An 18,398-nucleotide genomic window follows, 5' to 3' on the forward strand; every position below is an offset into this window, starting at 1 on the left:
TGAAATTATTTTATTTTATCATAAACACAATAAATTGAAAAGTTTCGAAATATTGTATTTACAGGGTAACAATTTTATTTACATTATTTGTTTTGCCTAGTATTATATAAATTCAACATGAAATAACATTTGCTCATTTCGTATATTTTGCTCAACTTTTAACGTTTTCTTGCACTAAACTTGTTTTGGTGCAGCGTCATAAGTTACAAAAACAACAACAGCTAACTAAAGCGGAAATAATTGTGTGTACTGCGAAAATGTGAGTATTTTAATTGGCGAATGGTAAAAATACCTAGCATCCAGTTGATTTTGTAGGCTTTAATATAAAACGCGGCATAATAAATTGCATGTTACTTTTCCATTTGCAGCCAGTGTATGTAAATTGAACTTTTCACTGCAATAATCCGCAAATTGTAGTAAATTTAACATAAGTATATGGTTGAATTTTACATACCATGGGACAGACAATGTCATTGGCATGTTTCTCATCATTATATCGCAGAAAGCGCTAATTTCCAAAATAAAAGCAGAAAGCCCGCAACTAATTACTCCAAGTACGCATGCATGTGTGTTAGGTATTTGACTCTTTCTTTCGATGAATGAGTTCAAAACAACATTCGTCATGTTTGGATGAGTACTTAGACTTTTTTACCAGCCCGAAGAAGACTCATGTGTGACAGTTAAAAAAAATAATAATAAAAAAGTTATAAGCGAGAAGTAGACACAGTTACACAGCAACTTGTACAATTTCTTTCACTTTCTTTCACACAACGTGACGTATATCAGTAGTGCCATCTTTATTTATCGCATAGCATAAAGCGTGTGTGCTTTAATTCGATCAAGTTAACACACAACTAGAAGAGAAAAGTGAAATGGCGCACATTTTAAGTGCGACAGGGGCAACATGAACAACGTCAAGGGTTTTCAAAGTCAACACAGCAGCGAGCTGAGAGCAGCGAGTGTCTCGATTCACTTTCGTTTTTTATGATTGTTACAAAATATCAACTCTCCATAGACGAATTTCGTTGGACAATACATATTTAGTATTTAATTTGCATAGTTGTCGGCAAAAAACAAAAAAAAAAAAGATGCGCCCAGAAACTCGTTTTGATTATTGTGTGTACGACAATGACAACAACACACGCGCGACAAAATGTCTGCATATAAAATAAATGTAGATTTTCAAGAGTTGTATTTCTTGATTTCACACACAAACATATTTATACACGATCATTGTTTTTGTATTTTCGGCAGCGCGATCATCAGCTCTTCATTAGTAAGTTAATTTTATTAACGCTCTTTTTGTTTGACGACAAGTTTCCATAGCCTTAGTCTTTATTTTGTATGTATTGAAATTCATTTGGTTTCTACGCTGTTTGATTTCTGTTTCGGTATTAAATTTGATGTTAGTAGAAAGGTTTTTATCATCTTTTTTGTTTGTTTTTGTTTTTGTCTTTTTGTGCAGAGTGTTACGTAAGAATTTTGATTTTAATTTGTTGATTTTTCGTTAGTTTCGCTTTGTTTTCTATTGATTAAACATGCTCGTTGGCGACGCCATGCTGTTTATTTATTTTTTTTTTTGTTTTTTGAATTTGTCAATCATCTTAATATTATGTAAGGACTTAAGTATATACATATGTGTATAAATGATTAGTTGGCATATTTTTTAGTATTAGCTCATGTGGTTTTTTGCATTGTAGCTAATACCTATAATTAAATTGTTTTTTTTTTTTCTCAACCAAAACCTAAGTAGACTTAGACCTCATCGAATATTGTCAACTCAGAGTTGGGCATCTGTTAACGTTTCATTTTGGCTTAATGCTTCAAAGAATACAAATTTTTAATGTTTTGATAATAATTTATAAAAATAATTAAAATGATAAAAGTTGAAAAGCTTTTATTTCTTTTTAAAATTTTTGTGTTTTTGCACATTTCGTTTTAAACACTTTTTTTGTGAATATTTAATTAATTTACGTTAGATTTAAATTTTTCTTAAGATTATATGGGATATTTTTATCGACACTAGACTCCGATTCCAAAAAAAAAACTTGCCGAACATTGATTGACATAAATGGGAAATGTTATTTTGAAATAAATTTCATTGTGTTTGTATTTTGTATACAAAAATAATTTCTTTTTTCTTTAAAAGGTGATCCCGTCATAAGTAATGTACAAGCAAAATTTAATCGAAAAGGCTAAATTTGGATTTGAATTTGATTAATAAAATATTTTGGATAAAAATAGTTTGCTTTGCCATGTCTTTGGGGTGAATAATGGAGTTCGGTTTCCTTCTTTTCGTAATCATCCGTTAATTCCAATATGTGTCACCAAAGCTTATGGATATCGAAAGATATTCAAAAAATTCTCAGAGGTGTACAGTTTGATGAATATTGAATATTGTGTTGAAGCGGTGTGTCAACAAGCAAATTTTAAAATTTCTTTCGAGAACGGTTTTGTTATGTGTTCGCATTTAACCGTTAAGTCAATATTTGTTAAGAAAACACAAATTGTGTGCCACAATATTGTGGCACAGTAACCTTTTTAAGAAATGTTAAAACAAATTGAGTTTGTAAAAATCCTCGGCCAAGTTATGAATTGCCTGTGAAATTGGTGTTGATATCAATCAGTCACAACAACTTGGCAACTAATTGCCAAGTTTGTTAATATCCAATATAAACACATACACATCAGCCGCGCATCGCTGATTAACAGTGGCACTAAAACTGTTGAATACAAATGGCAGTTTAGCATGCACTGCGGAAGTACGTGTTTATTGTATTTTTATTTGGGCTTATTATTGGTTCTTTTTCTTTCCGTTTGGTTACTTCTTCGTGACAAATCACAAGAGCTCCGTGTATCTGAGCTTTTAATTTTGAACACGCATTTATTGTCTCATATCAGTTTGTTTTATTGTTGTTTTGCGGTTGTGGTTGAGACTCTTTGGTGGCCCAGACCTCGCCGAAGTTCCGGCTGGTAAAGGCCCAAAAGAGATCTCATGGCTTCAGAAGCGACAGCCGGCATCATCAAGATAAACCAACATGAAGTGAATCACAGAAGCAGGTAACTCTTGAAGTCTTCTGCTTTTAATGAAAACACAAATTTTGTTTCCCCTTCCCCCAACAATAACAATAACATCAACAACAACAACAAGAGTGGTAATAACTGCGACAAAAATATGACTATAAGCCGCACAGAGTTTTGAAAAATTCAATTTTAATTTTTGTACATGATGATCGTTAAAACAAAAAACCAACCAAAAAAAAAAGAAAAAAAAACTAAAATCATATGTAAAACTCACTCACCTTGTGCGTTGCTGATGCTGACACAGCAGATGATGAAGACGCCGAGGCTCCACATTATCATCCGCAACGGCGTCTGCGGCTGCGTCGGCGTTGGCGTCGACGCCTGCAGCGACGTCCGCTTCGAATTGACAAGCATTTTTTTTGGGGGGGGGGGTTTTTACAAGATATCCAAAAGACTTTTGTTTCTCAAGTTGGCGGCTTTGCTTGTAGGTTGTAATTTTCTTGTTTTGTTTAGTGTTTAGCTTGCAATTTGTAAATTATTAGCAATTTATTTGTTTTCTCAGTATTTGCATTTGCATTTGCATTTTATCATTATTATTTTCATTTTAAGCTGCCAAAAAAAACAGGTTTGCATTTGTATATCAAAATTTATATACGTATATTTTTGTTGAATAAAACTTTTAGCGAACAGCGCGATTGAGATACCGTTAAAACGCAATTAATAATGTTGTGATTGAATTTCTTTAATATCTTGTTGTTGTTGTTGTTGCTGTTGATGTTTTTCTTGTTTCACATTCCGAAAAGTTCAAGGCAACGTTGCGTATGACGAATGTGTGTGAGGGGCACAAGTTGTATTTGGCATTAGATAATGTTGATCGTAAATTAAATTTGACTTAAGAGAGAAATTCTAGAAGGATGCGCAATTTCACAAAATACAATTTATATCGGCAGATATATAATTTATTTAAATCGCACACTTTGTTGTTATTTATTAACATTTTGTATTTGAGTTGCATTATTTCTTTCACATTTGTTTTTGTCATTAACTCTAGGTTTGACTTTGGCACTCACACTTATACACACACATACAAAAGAAGTCATAAATTTTCACCTGTTGCCAAAAATTAATGGCCACATTCACCTTGAATATGTCATGTTGTCCGTGTATTTATAACAATATCGCGAAGATTCGCGATCGTCTCCGTGTATTTACAATTATTTATTATTTATGTTATTTCGTTTTTGGTTGTTTTTGTTGTTAACTATGCACTCTTTTTATTTTTATAGCTGTTGTCATTTCTATTTCTATTGCGAATTGATTGAAACTAATTTTTGTTGTTTGCCCCCGGCCCCCTGCCTCTTGCCACTTTGGTGTTGCCAACTCTTTGCTGACGACCTTCGCTATGCTTTTATTTGATGTTACTTTGGTCTTTTGTAGTTGGCAAAGTGTTTAATTAATATTTTTTAATTAATTTGTTTTAATGCATATTCTTGGCAGTTTCTAATTGTGGAGGTCAGACAGGTTGATGGAGTGAGGAGTGAGGAGAGGGCGAAGCTTAACGTTATGCTAATGTCGCACAGCTAAGAATCTCAATGCCTATGAATGGGCTCTTAATTGGCTAACGAGTGCAGTGAGGCAAAAAACACCTCACACACGCACACTACTCACACACACACGCACACACGCACACTCGCATATGTTGAATGCAATAATAAAACCGAAACTTGATTTCAATGCAAAGTGAAATTTTCCCCACACGTACACACACACACACATGCAAGTAAAAGCGCTTAAAGACAACTTGCAGCACACACAACAAATTCGAAATCCACAATAATAACAACAACAACAATAACAGCAACAGTGCCGCAAGTAATGACCGAGTAACTGAACTGTGCTCGCCAAAAGACAGACCGAGAGAGAGTGAGCGCGAGAGAGAGAGAAAGAGAGGGGAGGCAGACAGTCTCGGTCACTTTTATGACGTTCGATCCCGGTGTAATGCGAAATTACGCGTTTTGCATACATAAAGCAGCAAATACCAAAAAATAACGCAACGCATCGCAACGTAACGATATAGCCGAAAACCGAATTACAATTTAGGCCGCGAGCGTCCGATCAAGCGAGTTAAAGTACGGACGCACTTGCTCCGCTTACAAACACACACACGCGTGTGTGTATGTGTGTGCTTACACTCATGCTATACACACCTACAAATAAAGTCAGCGCCTTGGTGGGCTTGCTGCTTTAAAAACGCCTTTACTCTGTCTGACCAAGCAATCGCAATGCCAGTCGCAATCGCAGAGCTGTTGACGAACCGAGCGAGGGCAACAACCAAACTGAGACGCGTTTCGAATTGAACTGAAACCGAAGAATGGCAACGAACGGTGCGACGGCGCTACAAGCGTTTGGCCAAAACACGTTTCAAGCTCAGACAAGTGCACTAAGCTAAGCCAAGAAACTGACCGAGAGAGAGAGAAAGAGAGAGAGCGCAAAATCAGAGAGCAGGCTTATGCAAAGTATAAGACAAATGTGCTGCAAGAAATAAAGAGCCAGAGAGAGCGAGCTCGAGAGCCAAGACAGCTGTTATTATTCTTGTTTTTGTCAGGGTTGTCAGATGATCAATTTCTTAAGATCAGAATTATTATTGTTTTATTTTGTTCATTAGTCTGAGTCTTGCACGTAATAAAAAAATCTATTAAAACTCGGTTTTAATATCACGTTGTTTTAAAGTTAGAATGTTAATTATTTTATTACTGTTAATAATTATTAATGTTAATAGAGGGCAACTCACAGTGAAACTTGAAAGTAGCTTTTTTCATTTTTATATGTTTTATATTTGTAAATCTGTTATTTTCCCATTTTGTAGTTAAGAAAGTAATCAACGTCAGCATGGTCATAAACCACACATTAGTGAAATAAGCTTAGCCTATGTATAAACCGCTTACGGCGTATGCGCACACTAAACGAATCAGTGTCCAGCTGTGACATAAACCAAATATGGTAAGCTTTGCAAGCAAGCAAAAAAGTCGATAAAAATTTAATTTAAAAGAGGCGAAAAGTAGAAAATTCTATGAAATTTATTTAATCTTTCGAAAAAGGTTTCGATTAGTAATTTGCCATGAGTTTCCGATAGCAGACGGATTATCGATCGGCAGTTATTATTGGTAGGATCTGCTTGATTGATTTGTAAGTATTCAGTAAGCATTAATCGGCCTGCGTGGTAACTTCGTTATACTTGATTTATACATTATCAGTTTTAGTTTCATCAGAGCCACATCACATGACCATAGGGTTCTTTAAAAATACATTTTGATTTTTTTAAATATCGAATAAAACCAAGCTGAGGCTTTTTTTATACCCGCTACCCATAGGGTAGAAGGGTATTATAACTTTGTGCCGACAGGAAATGTATGTAACAGGTAGAACGAGGCATCTCCGACCCTATAAAGTATATATATTCTTGATCCGCGTCAACAGCCGAGACGATCTAGCCATGTCCATCTGTCCGTCTGTGTGTCTGTCCGTCTGTATGAACACCTAGATCTCAGAGACTATAAGAGATAGAGCTATAATTTTTTTTGACAGCATTTGTTATGTTTGCACGCAGATCAAGTTTGTTTCAAATTTTTGACACGCCCCCCTACTGCCCCTGAAAATCAAATCGAATAAAAAGCGTAATTTTAAAGCTAGAGTTAGAGCTAGAGAATTTTGGTATATACAGTAATAACTATAGTAGTTATGATTCCTACAAATTTGGTTGCGATCGGATAGAAATTGTTGAAGTTATTAAAGAAATGCTTTTGTATGGGCAAAAACGCCTACTTACTAGGGGTCTTAGTTGCCTTGGCTGACAATCTGGTATGTTGTGCTGTCTATGGTATATTTTGAATGCGGTGTTATATCGATATACCACATATAACATTTGGTATATTTTTAGTATGTTTGCAGTATATGTGGTATATTTTGAGAAAAATACCGCAAAATATATTGCTTTTTATTCAAAATGGGTAGCGGGTATCTCACAGTCGAGTACACTCGACTGTAGCTTTCTTACTTGTTTTGTTTCAAATTGTATTTTTTTTCTATTAAAACCACTGAGCTGCCTCCGCATATTAGTGCCATCTATCGACAAGCGACTTTAGTAGTAGTTCGACTTTAGTAGATTTGTTTTATTTGAATAAGAAAATACATTTTATATAGTCGAATATATGAAAATGATTAATATTGAATTTACAGCTCACAACGGCTTTTCTCCAATCACAGCAGTTATCCACGGCATGAAGCTTGCTACATTCGTGTTCGCTCCCAAGGAACAATCGCCTAATCCAAACGAAACGATGCCAAACTGAACAAAGCGCTCCTTTCCTAAATATTCAACTTGACTGCTCAGTGGGCTGCCCGATGAGCCCTTGCATACAATTTCATTCAAAGTGGTACAAATTTGAGTGGGCTCTATTGGGAAATCTTTTTGGAAAGACATCCAGCATTTTTGACGATCGACACGTGAAACATTTATTTCACGCAGTATATTATTTCTCTCGGTGTTTGTGTTTCCATTTGAAAATCCTGTTAGGAGTAGACCTTCTAGAGTTTCCACCTTTTGCTGTAGATCCTCATTAACAGGCAAGCAGATTGGACTGATGTTTTCTGTTAGGAATCGCAATTTACAATAATTCTATAATATCATAAGTAAAATATCTTGCTCACCTTTGAAATCGACCTTTCGAGCCAGTTTCACCAGAGCTATATCATTATATGTAATAGGATTAAGTTTGAAATCTGGGTGCGTAATTATTTTTTCGACGTCGATTTCCTCAACTGTCGAGTTTTCCCCGACACCTAAGCGCACTGAATGACTGAATGAAAAATTAAAATCTTACTGAGCAATATTTATACAGCTAATATAGACTTACATTTTAGTATTGTCCACAATATGCGCAGCGGTCAAAACAAATTCTGTTAATCAAAATGCGATTTTCATCAACCAATTTCAAGATCCTACAGCGATTATGTTGTATACTTACGGTCACTAATCAGGGTTCCTATATATTCAATTGGATCTTTTCCATCAATTGAAACCTTAATGCGTGCCATCCAAGGCCGTGAACTAGGAATGTTTTCATTACCAATAAAAGGTAAATCCTTCTTATGGACTCCGCATTCTTGTTTTTCCAATTCGTGCAATCCTTCTGGATTAAGTTCTATTGAAAATAGAGAAATGAAATATTTATTCTAGTTATATAGCTAGATGAACTCACTATCAGCTGAGCCAGATGCAATGATGCATATCAGGCCAATACAACTAACAAGAATAAGCGACTTCATGCTGATCGAACGATTTGAGAACAAATATTGCTTCTAAGCAATTGCATGCTCCCCTTTATATAGCAGAGAACAGCGTGATATATGTAATTCATTTTAATTTGTGTAAATGATTTCTCATAAATTGAAACAAGTTAGAAAGCTACAGTCGAGTGTGCTCGACTGTGAGATACCCGCTACCCATTTTGAATAAAAGCAAAATATTGCGGTATTATTTTCAAAAAATACTACAAAAATACGAAAATATACCAAATTTGGTATATCGATATAGTACTACATTCAAAATATACCACAGATGGCGCAATATACCAGATTGTCAGCCAAAGCAATTAAGATCCCTAGTAAGTAGGCGTTTTTGCCCATACAAAAGTATTTCTTTAATAACTTTCACAATTTGTATCTGATTGTAACCAAATTTTCAGGAATCATAACTACTATGGTTATTATTGTATATAACAAAATTCGCAGCTCTAGCTTTATTTTAATTACGCTTGTTATTCGATTTTTTTGATTTGAGGGGGCGGAAGTGGGCGTAGCAAAAAAAAACAAACCTGATATGCGTGCAAACATAACAAATGCTGTCGAAAAAAAATTATAGCTCTATCTCTTATAGTCTCTGAGATCCAGTGTTTTATACGGACAGACGGACAGACAAAAGAATATATATACTTTATAGGGTCGGAGATGCCTTCTTCTACCTGTTACATACATATCCTGCCAGCACAAAGTTGTAATACCCTTCTACCGTATGGCTAGCGGGTATAATAAACCGGAATTGAAATTCAATTCCTATATGCACTGACCCCGTACTCTGCCGCCATCTACCGACGAATAACATTTAAAATAAATTACTGCGCCCTCTTTAGTGTTGAGTTTGTATTAAATTGGGACGTCTCCTACCGGTTAGTGTTGCTATAAAACAAATAACATCCTCAGTAATGCTATTTCTTAAGCCATGACGACTGCTTAAAGAGGCCTGGTTAATTACCATGGCTTTCCGGCAGCTTATGAACTATAGGTATTATTGTGGTCAAGGCTTTTGGGCGCAGTTATTATTGATAGGATCTGCGTGATTGATTTAAGAGCTAATTTCGTTATACTTGATTGACACACTTCGGCAGATTTAGTTTCATCACAGCCAAATCACATAGACCATAGGATTCATTCAAAATATATTTTGATTAGTTAAATTTCGTAACATAGAATAAAAACATGCAGAGGGTTTTTTATTGCTTCAAATTGTATTCTTTTCTATTGAAATCATTGAGCTGCCTCCCATCAAGGATATTTGTTTTATTCGTTTGGGAATTTGGTCTTAAGCCAAAGCAAACGTGAATAAGAAAATACATTTTATATAGTCGAATACATGAAAATGATTTATATTGAATTTACTGCTCACAACGGCTTTTCTCCAATCACAGCAGTTATCCATGGCATAAAGCTTGCTACATTCGTGTTCGCTCCCAAGGAACAATCGCCTAATCCAAACGAAACGATGCCAAACTGAACAAAGCGCTCCTTACCTAAATATTCAACTTGACTGCTCAGTGGACTGCCCGATGAGCCAACGCATACAATTTCATTCAAAGTGGTACAAATTTGAGTTGGCTCTATTGTAAAATTTCGGAAAGAGTTTGAGCATTTTGGACGATCGACACGTGAAACATTTATTTCACTCAGTATATTATTTTTCTCAGTGTTTGCGTTTCCATGTGACAATCCTGTTAGCAGCAGACCTTCCAGAGTTTCCACCTTTTGCTGTAGATCCTCATTTACAGGCAAGCAGATTGGACTGATGTTTTCTGTTAGGAATCGCATACAATGGAAGGACAATTTACAATAATTCTATAATGTCATAAGTAAAATATCTTGCTCACCTTTGAAATCGACCTTTCGAGCCAGTTTCACCAGAGCTATATCATTATATGTAATAGGATTAAGTTTGAAATCTGGGTGCGTAATTATTTTTTCGACGTCGATTTCCTCAACTGTCGAGTTTTCCCCGACACCTAAGCGCACTGAATAACTGAATGAAAAATTAAAATTTTACTGAGCGATATTTATATAGCTAATATAGACTTACATTCTAGTACCGTTCACAATATGCGCAGCGGTCAAAACAAATTCTGTGGATCAAATTGCGGCTGTTATCATCCAATTTCAAAATCCTACTACGATTATATGGTTTACTTACGGTCACTAATTAAGGTTCCTATATATTCAAATGGATCGTTTCCATCAATTGAAACCTTAATGCGTGCCATCCAAGGCCTTGAACTAGGAATGTTTTCATTACCAATAAAAGGTAAATCCTTCTTATGGACTCCGCATTCTTGTTTTTCCAATTCGTGCAATCCTTCTGGATTAAGTTCTATTGAAAATAGAAAAATTAAATTTGTATTCTAGTTATATAGCTAGATGAACTCACTATCAGCTGAGCCAGATTCAATGATGCATATCAGGCCAATACAGCTAACAAGTAGAAGCGACTTCATGCTGATCGAACGATTTGAGAACGACTATTGCATCTAAGCAATTGGATGCTGCCCTTTATATAGCAGAGAACAGCGTGATATATGTAATTCATTTTAATTTGTGTAAATGATTTCTTATAAATTGAAAAAATTAACCTGAATTGAAATACAATTCCTATCTGCACTGACCCCGCACTCTGTCGCCATCTACCGGTGAATAGCATTTAAAATGAATTACTGCGCCCTCTTTGGTGTTGAATTTGTATTAAATTTACCTCAGTTTGGACGTCACCTACCGGCTATAAAACGTTTAGCCTGTTTAACAACCACAGTAAAGCTCTTTCTTAAGCCATGACGACTGCTTGAGGAGGCCTGGAGCTAGAATGATATAAAATAAGACGACTGCACCGAGACAAGTATATATAGAAATACATATTACAAATTTTTAATTTTCTTTAAATATAAATAAATATGTTGCCATACAAATGACAGTAAACAAATTTAAAGTTATTCTCCATCAACAAGCAACAATTGGATTCTGTCTTAACATAATTTATAAAATGTATTAATCGTAAATAACTATTCATGTTGTCAATGGAATGCCATAAGTAAATACCAGTTGTTCGCTCGATGACAAACGGATAATCGAATTTGAACAAACAATGGCAAACACTTGAGTTCGAGTACTCAGCCGCATTGTTTTGCGCCTCAGAGGCTGTAACCTTGAAAAGACCGGGAGTGGGAGTTGCCAGAATTCTTTGAGAGAGACAGTTGAAAGAACTCAAGTTGACGATGTGCGGCAGTTGCATACGTTTCTCGAATAGCAGATGTGAACGAGTGCAATAAAATATCAACGGGAAATAATTGCGAGTCTGTTTAAACAATTGTTAATTTGCAAAGCTCTTAGTCTACCGGATATTATGATATTCTTCCCGCCTATAAAGCTGACAAGTCTGCAATTCGGCAATCAATCAATGTGGCGACAGTGAAATGTGAACATACCTGAAATTCCAGTCAACAATTTTATAGAAATGAAACTTCTGCTTCGAAGTAGACGAACGGCCAAAAAGACCAACGATGATGAATCCAACTCCTTTAAGTTGACAACGACAACGAGAGCAGCGACAGCAGTTGGTCCCAGTCCCGAGACGAGAGCTCAAGTCAGTGCAAAGATAACTGAGCGACAACAAAATGTTGAACAAATCTGTTCTGGGAATATTTCACTCAGCTAAATCTCGCTTTTAAGATGAATTATATATATGTGTGTGCTTGTACGATCGGTGTTAGTATGTTTTGAATAAAGCGAAACTAGTCTCAGCTAGAATAAGTACTTGTTTATGAATTGATTGATTGGGAATTACCAGCTCGGGGTAAATTAAAACCCGGGTGAAATCCCACTGCAACTGCTGATAGAGGAAATGCAAGCGTGTAATCAATAAACAATTGCATTTTTATGCTTCCAGTATTTGCATAATGAAAATAAACGGGTTTGCCCGATTCCGCAGAAGTAATTTGAAAATTCAGACTGCTCTCCCTGTATTGAAATGATACGTGCGATGATCGACAACTGATATTGAAGTATCTTCGTTTTCAAGATTAATTATACATACATTCTCGTATGTATGTCTGAGCTTGAACGGTGTCAGTATGTTTAGAATAAAGCTAAACTAGTCTTAGATAGAATAAGTTCTCCTTTATGAATTGATTGACATTTTTAAAAATTATTTTCCTAGTAGGGTAGATGACATTTCTAGGGTATTTGCACTTTCTCATTTGCCGTTGATTCAGAGGAAAAACACATTTGTTTGTAAACCTTTAATTCCATTTATTTATTGTAATTTGATTTATGTAAACTGTTTGCTTATTTGCAAAGATAATTTGCGATAAATACTTAAGTCGTAGCTATATATACAATATACACTTAGGTCTAGTTTCAGCTGGCACGTTTCACTGCATGACTCTTCTGGGATGTATATAGTGGGATCCAGCATCGTCGTCCTGTTGGTGGAAGGCGGCCATAACGATCAAGAGGCTGACAGCTGCGATGGCGCGTACAACGAAATTAAAGGCGCGTTTATATTCGCTCATCGTTAGAATACTAAACGAATGTGTAATCCGGAATGTGTTTGCACTTATGGAAAGTATGAAATGAACTAACCGATCAGAGCACTGGACTCAAGACTTTTATTGCAATCGCGCCGCGGACTGTGATCGGTTCTGTGTTTTACCCGCATAGCGAGAGACTTATCCAGAGATTCTGGTGTGGAGAAAAACCCGAACATTCTGATCAATTGTCGCGCTCTCAAGTTGTGACTTTTGCAGCTCTGGAGCTCTGCAGTTGAGCATTGCCTTAGTTTGAAATCAAACACTTGACAGTCGCACAAATTTGTTTTCGTCTCACTTATTTTTGGCATCCGAGAGATACGTGAGTTGACTCACAAAATCGCAGACGAATCGAAATTGCTGCGCAAAATTACAATTGTTGTCGCCTGAGTAGCTTCTGGATGTCGTCACTCACTCACGTCTCTTGACTCTTGTCTCTCGTCTCTTGTCTCTCTTGTCTTTTGCTCTGATTACGTTGCAATTAGATTCGATTAGCTCAAATTGTATTTGAATTGCGATTAAACCGGGCATAAATTATTTTCCATAAACCTGTACAAATGCACATTTTAGTATAACAACTTGGAATAAGTTGTTTGCACTTACCTCACGTAACGTTGGAAATTTCGTGTATGACATAAATCGGAAATTTTGCCTAGAAAACGCTGTGGCAGCTGCAACATTTGCAGCGCGGGAATCAACAGGAATTGTCTCAGCAGTGGCATTTCTAAGAGTTGTGGCCTCTTTGAGGATTCGATGCAAACTGAGCTCAGGTACGACAGCTGAGCCAGGTAGGAACATAGCTCAAATTCAGTTCAAGCTGCACTCGGGTAGAACAATTGAGGTAGGTTGCGTCTTTCTTTTGCTTGCTGCAACTACAATTCGTCAGAGTTTTCTCCCAGCTGCTTATCTGCAATTGTATTTCCTTTTTATTTTTGCGAAACAGAGTGACTCAAGTAATGCAATTCTTAAAATGTTGATATACAATAAATATATATTTTGTACAGATAAGCATTAAAGTTAAATGGAAATTGTTTCTTGTAGCTGAGCCAGACGTTGGGCATTCGTCAGTTTCCAAGTCACACAGGACAACGATGTGATAAAGAAGCCAATTCCTGAAAACAGTGTCGATTAATCGGATGTCTGCGCATTAATCACGTATTTATTAAACTTCACTTACCCATGAGTAATATGGCCTCGGATGTTTCGTCTTGCCACGCCTTTGATACCACACAGAGCAGAATGAAACCGCTGAGTAGACAGAAGGAACCAATAACCACAGCCAATGTTATGAGGATGATAACGGGATCGGGTTCTCTTAACGTCTTGTATGGGAAAAGCGTCTGGCAGAGTGAATCCTTCTTGGGGTAGTCACTTTGAACACTGCAAACGCGGTAAAGAAATCAATTATAGAAGCTTATTTTATCCATGAAATAATTACACACCAAGACTCGGCGTACGTAGGCAGAATGGGGGCACTTCTATACTCCATGACGATACTCGATGCACTGCCACATATTGGATGCAGATGCAGCATCCAAACCAAAGACTTTTGGGGTAGTCTGCGAACTACATTTTCTAAATATGTAAACAGACAGATGTGGGGAACGCATAAGAGACAGCTGATGCGGCGCGTGTTGCTTGTGGATTGGGGTGCATCGGTGATATTTTTAGATGCATAGGAAGTGGCAGATTGAAAGTGCCGGCAGCGGAACTAAACAGTCGAGGTCTTCTGGCAACAATGCTGCTATTTATAGCTACTAGGGAATGTTGACTCTGCACCGAGTTCAACGATCTCTATACGTCAGGTAGGGATAAGCCAAAAAATCGCCGCACTCTTAATTTCCGAATGTTAATCATAATCAAGAGTTATTGAAAAATGAAATAAACGGTGTAAAAGAAAAGGCAATTGTTCACAATTTGTTTTATTGTAGTTAATACTTTAAAGAAAGCCAAAATTATTAGAAAGTGCAAGTCAAATGAGGTGCATGAAAATTGTGCTAAAACATACATAAAATGAAGAACGATGCATATATGAAAAAAAAAGAAAAAGAAAAACTATATAGATTTTAATGTAGCTATAATGCATAGTTATAATGCATGTAAGAAGCAGAACGACACATATTTAAATGAATATATGTACATTTAAAAAGACTTAAGATACTTTAAAATGTAGGTATTACGCATAGCTTGACAACACACTGAAAATTGTGCGCTGAAATTATTCGAAAAGAATGACTACCATGGTTTATTGATACTGAAACAATTCCATCATCATTTTTTAATCATTATCTCATTCGAGCATAAATATTGAAAGTCTTGAAGCAATATACAATATTTAAATATATGCGAATCTACTATAAAAGTATTTAGCATCAGGTTAAAGAAAATTTACCAATTGGTGTAAAAGAAATTGCAAATTTCAATGTTTTATTATAATATATAATAATGCAAGGAACAGTAAAAAGTTTTGAAGTTATTGTAAATTACCTTAAATGCACTTCTTCATTAATTTGTACATTTAAACTTATTCAATTTAATTCATTTTGTGGCAATTTTGTAGGCGATCCAGCGAATGTAGCTACCGACATTTGTGTAAACACCTGGATTGCCATCACCGCAATTTGATGATCCAAAGCTGACAATTCCGAACTGAACGAAACGTTGTCGGCCATCCAAATACTTCACATATGCCAATGGACCACCGGAGTCCCCATTGCATGCATCCCTTCCAAGGCCACCGGCGCACAGTTGAGCTGGGATGATTTGCCTTCGATAAGATTTCTGGCAGTTATCGATATCCTTGGCGCGAACAATGGTTTCTAGTGGAACATCGGAGGCAAATCGGACTTCGGTTTTACCCCAACCCGTCACATGGAATAGTTCCATTGAGCTCACACTCTGTCGAATAGTCTCGTTCACAGGCAAACAAATGGGTCCAATGCTCTCTGTGAAAAGTGAATAAAATTTATTTGAAATCTGTTAATGAGCGTGTGACGAATAAACGCGCACCTTTTAATTCAACATCTCGTGAGAGTTTGATTAGAGCAATATCATTGTGGCCAGTGATAGATGAGTAATTTTCATGGATATAAACTCGATCCGCTTCCACATCCTCAACTGGCGGCGCACACGTTTCCAGTCCCCTCTTTCGGGTACAATCTCTTCCCTGGGATATTTTGTGTTCTCCAAGACGCACGTACAATCTAAGTTTAAAAGTCAAAAAATGTAGAATTAAAAAAAGAATTTAAATCAGTGCGATTCACACTTTAAAAAAGGGCTTAGCAGTGCAGTATTTTTCTTAAAATATACCAAATTATTACACCAAAATATATATTTTCTGGCATTCAAAATATACCATAAACTGCAAAATACACCAGATTGCCAATCAAAGTAGCTAAGACCCAACTGCAGAAGTCGTTTTTTGCGATACATAATTATTTATTAAATATCTTCTTACGACTTTTATCTTGGAAGAAGTCAACACACTGTAGTTATCATTCTGTGTACTAAAAACCACTGTAACTTACAAATTACGCTTGCAATGCGGTTCGCAAAAAGGGCAGAAGTAGGTGTGGAAAAAATTTAAAACAATTAAGAAAGCTAAAGAATAAAAGGAAAACAGTGCGGTATTAATTTTTTTAAATATACTGAATTAATATACCGCAAACATTTCTAAAATTATAACATGGGCTACATTTGGTAAATTGATTTTTATCGTATCGCAACCAAATTTTCAGAAATCATAAAAACTGTAGTTAAAATTGTATGCACCAAAAATTCTCTAGTACTCTAGCTTCAAAATTACGCTTGTTATTCGATTTTAGTTGATGTGTGAAGGTCGAAGTGGCCGTGGCAAAAATTTGATACAAACTTGAGCTGCATAGAAACATAATAGCTCTATCTCTTATAGTCTCTGAGATCAAAGTCTCAATACGGACAGACGGATATGGCTAGGAATTCTTGGCTGTTGACTTTGATCAAGAATATATACATATACTTTATAGGGTCGGAGATATCTCCCTCTGCTGGTTACATACATTTCTTGCCTGAACAAAGTTATGATACCCTATCGATAGCGGGTGTATGTTAAAGATCACTAGAACTTTAAAATTACGTCTGTATGTGGATCGTAAGAGCCAAGAGTGGGCGTGGAAAAAATGTAAAATAAACTTGAAAAAATACACGCTCTATACGGATAGACGGATGGGTACATGGTTACATCGTCTCGACTATTGATGCTAATCAACAACAAATATTCTTTATGGATAAACCATATAATACTTACAGCGTTTTTCTAGTGAAACAATGAGCAGCGGTTAATACATAGCCTATTAAAATAAAACCAAATTAGAAGGGAACATTAGCGCATATTGTGGACTAATTTACTTACGTTTGTTTATTAGAGTTCCGCCACATGTGAAGTCCTCGTTATCCAACTCGTCTCGAATGTAAAGCAGAGTCATCCACGGTCTAGACATCAATGCAATTTCTCTGCCTCCAATTGTTTTCGATGTTCCAAATTCTCCGCACTCGTCTGGGTTCAGATCATCAACGCCTTTTGCCACTTCTTCTGCATCTTCACAGCACACAAACCCCTATGAAATGAAATAAACACATTCAGTCTTTGGAGAACAGATTATGAAATAACGCAATAACATTTTTGTGAACAGGGCATTCAGAATTTCTGATGTACAATTCTTCATCAGCTGAAAGTTCCGATGTTGCTTCCGATTTTCTTGCAGTAATGTTTTTAACCAGCGTGCAATTGTTTATAGGCACACAATATCCTGGCTTGAAATCGAGTCTGGTGCAAAAGTCATCCGCTAAACATTTTTGTAGTAGAATTAATAGTTAATATTTCACTTCAGTTATTTAAGATTCTATATTATACCAGTGTATTCAACTACGGCAACTGCAAGTGTTGATGCCAAACACGAAGCAAAAATCAACAATCTAATTCTGATTCTATACATTGCGATTGAAGAGTTGAAGCTGACTGAGCACAGCTCTGAGATGTTTCAGGTATTTTGTATGTATTATTAGTGTACATAAGGAATCTGAGCTTATCAAGAATATATAGTGTATGTATATATGTGTGCTAAACTATTGGTTTGCAATATTTGCATTTTGTCTGTTTTAAGGAATGACATTTCTTCAACTTTGTTTTTTATGAAAATGGGGGAAAATAAAATTATAGTTTGTGTGGATCTTTGGAATGAACCAAACTGCATTAGGACACACTAAAAGCTCGCACTTTCATCAAAAAGTTGTAGTCTTAAAAAGTAACACCGAATTATTAAGGTTACGGAGATTAAACTGAAAAATGCAAAGTTAGCAAAATTAGACCTATATCAATAGATGTAGATAACAAAATTCTCGAAACAATCCCATAAAGTGTATTCGCTTATTGCTGTATCGCGATTCGATGATAATTATGTCGTAAGAAGATTGTTTAATAATTTCGTAGAACTGAAG

At 35.9% G+C, this 18,398-nt stretch overlaps 6 protein-coding genes and 2 long non-coding RNA genes across 10 annotated transcripts in view; 1 reads left to right on the plus strand and 7 right to left on the minus strand.

Moving 5' to 3' along the window:
* Positions 1-5,307, minus strand: part of LOC132790072 (mucin-5AC) — a 41,527-nt gene extending 36,220 nt beyond the window's left edge. Inside the window, exons 1-2 of the mRNA XM_060798504.1 lie at positions 5,232-5,307; positions 3,303-3,633 (exon numbers count right to left, since the gene is read on the minus strand). Of these exons, the coding sequence (XP_060654487.1) occupies positions 3,303-3,438 (136 nt within the window). The 5' untranslated portion in view covers positions 3,439-3,633; positions 5,232-5,307. The remainder of the gene's footprint in view (positions 1-3,302; positions 3,634-5,231) is intronic.
* Positions 196-5,233, plus strand: LOC132790074 (uncharacterized). Its single transcript, XR_009632768.1, has 3 exons — positions 196-259; positions 369-1,276; positions 4,522-5,233. It is a non-coding gene; the product is annotated as an uncharacterized LOC132790074 (long non-coding RNA).
* A 1,892-nt stretch (positions 5,308-7,199) lies between the features above and the next one.
* On the minus strand, positions 7,200-8,390 carry LOC132790791 (serine protease grass-like). Of its 3 annotated transcripts, XM_060799483.1 has the most exons (5): positions 8,283-8,389; positions 8,049-8,225; positions 7,938-7,980; positions 7,732-7,880; positions 7,200-7,671 (listed from the first exon to the last, which is right to left on the minus strand). In XM_060799483.1, the coding sequence occupies exons 1-5, from the start codon at positions 8,347-8,349 to the stop codon at positions 7,262-7,264; spliced, it is 846 nt and encodes a 281-aa protein (XP_060655466.1). In that variant the 5' UTR covers positions 8,350-8,389; the 3' UTR covers positions 7,200-7,261. The 3 variants fall into 3 exon arrangements, with proteins under 3 accessions (XP_060655466.1, XP_060655467.1, XP_060655468.1); XM_060799484.1 differs by lacking the exon at positions 7,938-7,980 and having other exon boundaries at positions 7,732-7,899; XM_060799485.1 differs by lacking the exons at positions 7,200-7,671; positions 7,938-7,980 and having other exon boundaries at positions 8,283-8,390.
* Positions 8,391-9,501: 1,111 nt separating this feature from the next.
* Positions 9,502-10,885, minus strand: LOC132791550 (serine protease grass-like). Its single transcript, XM_060800514.1, has 5 exons — positions 10,775-10,885; positions 10,541-10,717; positions 10,430-10,472; positions 10,224-10,372; positions 9,502-10,148 (listed from the first exon to the last, which is right to left on the minus strand). The coding sequence occupies exons 1-5, from the start codon at positions 10,839-10,841 to the stop codon at positions 9,742-9,744; spliced, it is 843 nt and encodes a 280-aa protein (XP_060656497.1). The 5' UTR covers positions 10,842-10,885; the 3' UTR covers positions 9,502-9,741.
* A 16-nt stretch (positions 10,886-10,901) lies between these two features.
* Positions 10,902-12,101, minus strand: LOC132791553 (uncharacterized). The gene is made up of 3 exons (XR_009632910.1): positions 11,823-12,101; positions 11,096-11,222; positions 10,902-11,027 (listed from the first exon to the last, which is right to left on the minus strand). It is a non-coding gene; the product is annotated as an uncharacterized LOC132791553 (long non-coding RNA).
* A 528-nt stretch (positions 12,102-12,629) lies between these two features.
* Positions 12,630-13,032, minus strand: LOC132791552 (uncharacterized). The gene has a single exon (XM_060800516.1). The coding sequence runs from the start codon at positions 12,906-12,908 to the stop codon at positions 12,768-12,770; it is 141 nt and encodes a 46-aa protein (XP_060656499.1). The 5' UTR covers positions 12,909-13,032; the 3' UTR covers positions 12,630-12,767.
* Positions 13,033-13,187: 155 nt separating this feature from the next.
* On the minus strand, positions 13,188-14,466 carry LOC132791551 (uncharacterized). The gene is made up of 4 exons (XM_060800515.1): positions 14,366-14,466; positions 14,101-14,303; positions 13,527-14,035; positions 13,188-13,472 (listed from the first exon to the last, which is right to left on the minus strand). The coding sequence occupies exons 1-3, from the start codon at positions 14,455-14,457 to the stop codon at positions 13,941-13,943; spliced, it is 390 nt and encodes a 129-aa protein (XP_060656498.1). The 5' UTR covers positions 14,458-14,466; the 3' UTR covers positions 13,188-13,472; positions 13,527-13,940.
* Positions 14,467-15,318: 852 nt separating this feature from the next.
* Positions 15,319-17,930, minus strand: LOC132792345 (serine protease grass-like). The gene is made up of 6 exons (XM_060801659.1): positions 17,815-17,930; positions 17,580-17,746; positions 17,314-17,518; positions 17,209-17,251; positions 15,933-16,126; positions 15,319-15,868 (listed from the first exon to the last, which is right to left on the minus strand). The coding sequence occupies exons 1-6, from the start codon at positions 17,894-17,896 to the stop codon at positions 15,462-15,464; spliced, it is 1,098 nt and encodes a 365-aa protein (XP_060657642.1). The 5' UTR covers positions 17,897-17,930; the 3' UTR covers positions 15,319-15,461.
* Between the last annotated feature and the right edge of the window lie 468 nt (positions 17,931-18,398).

Source organism: Drosophila nasuta, chromosome 3, assembly GCF_023558535.2.
Source record: "Drosophila nasuta strain 15112-1781.00 chromosome 3, ASM2355853v1, whole genome shotgun sequence".
Taxonomy (NCBI): domain Eukaryota; kingdom Metazoa; phylum Arthropoda; class Insecta; order Diptera; family Drosophilidae; genus Drosophila; species Drosophila nasuta.

Excerpts from the sequence above, each read along its gene's own strand:
- LOC132790791 (XM_060799483.1), bottom strand. The coding sequence starts at position 8,349 with ATGAAGTCGCTTATTCTTGTTAGTTGTATTGGCCTGATATGCATCATT. Across the intron at positions 7,881-7,937 it reads ATTGTGGACAATACTAAAAT|TCATTCAGTGCGCTTAGGTG; the intron begins GTAAGTCTATAT and ends TTTTTCATTCAG. Across the intron at positions 7,672-7,731 it reads TCGAAAGGTCGATTTCAAAG|AAAACATCAGTCCAATCTGC; the intron begins GTGAGCAAGATA and ends GATTCCTAACAG.
- LOC132792345 (XM_060801659.1), bottom strand. The coding sequence starts at position 17,896 with ATGTATAGAATCAGAATTAGATTGTTGATTTTTGCTTCGTGTTTGGCA. Across the intron at positions 17,519-17,579 it reads AATGCCCTGTTCACAAAAAT|GGGTTTGTGTGCTGTGAAGA; the intron begins GTTATTGCGTTA and ends TTCATTTCATAG. Across the intron at positions 15,869-15,932 it reads ACGAGATGTTGAATTAAAAG|AGAGCATTGGACCCATTTGT; the intron begins GTGCGCGTTTAT and ends CACTTTTCACAG.
- LOC132791552 (XM_060800516.1), bottom strand. The coding sequence starts at position 12,908 with ATGAGCGAATATAAACGCGCCTTTAATTTCGTTGTACGCGCCATCGCA.
- LOC132791551 (XM_060800515.1), bottom strand. The coding sequence starts at position 14,457 with ATGCTGCATCTGCATCCAATATGTGGCAGTGCATCGAGTATCGTCATG. Across the intron at positions 14,304-14,365 it reads CCTACGTACGCCGAGTCTTG|TGTTCAAAGTGACTACCCCA; the intron begins GTGTGTAATTAT and ends CCGCGTTTGCAG. Across the intron at positions 14,036-14,100 it reads CGAGGCCATATTACTCATGG|GAATTGGCTTCTTTATCACA; the intron begins GTAAGTGAAGTT and ends CACTGTTTTCAG.
- LOC132791550 (XM_060800514.1), bottom strand. The coding sequence starts at position 10,841 with ATGAAGTCGCTTCTACTTGTTAGCTGTATTGGCCTGATATGCATCATT. Across the intron at positions 10,718-10,774 it reads TGAATCTGGCTCAGCTGATA|AACTTAATCCAGAAGGATTG; the intron begins GTGAGTTCATCT and ends TATTTTCAATAG. Across the intron at positions 10,149-10,223 it reads TCGAAAGGTCGATTTCAAAG|AAAACATCAGTCCAATCTGC; the intron begins GTGAGCAAGATA and ends GATTCCTAACAG.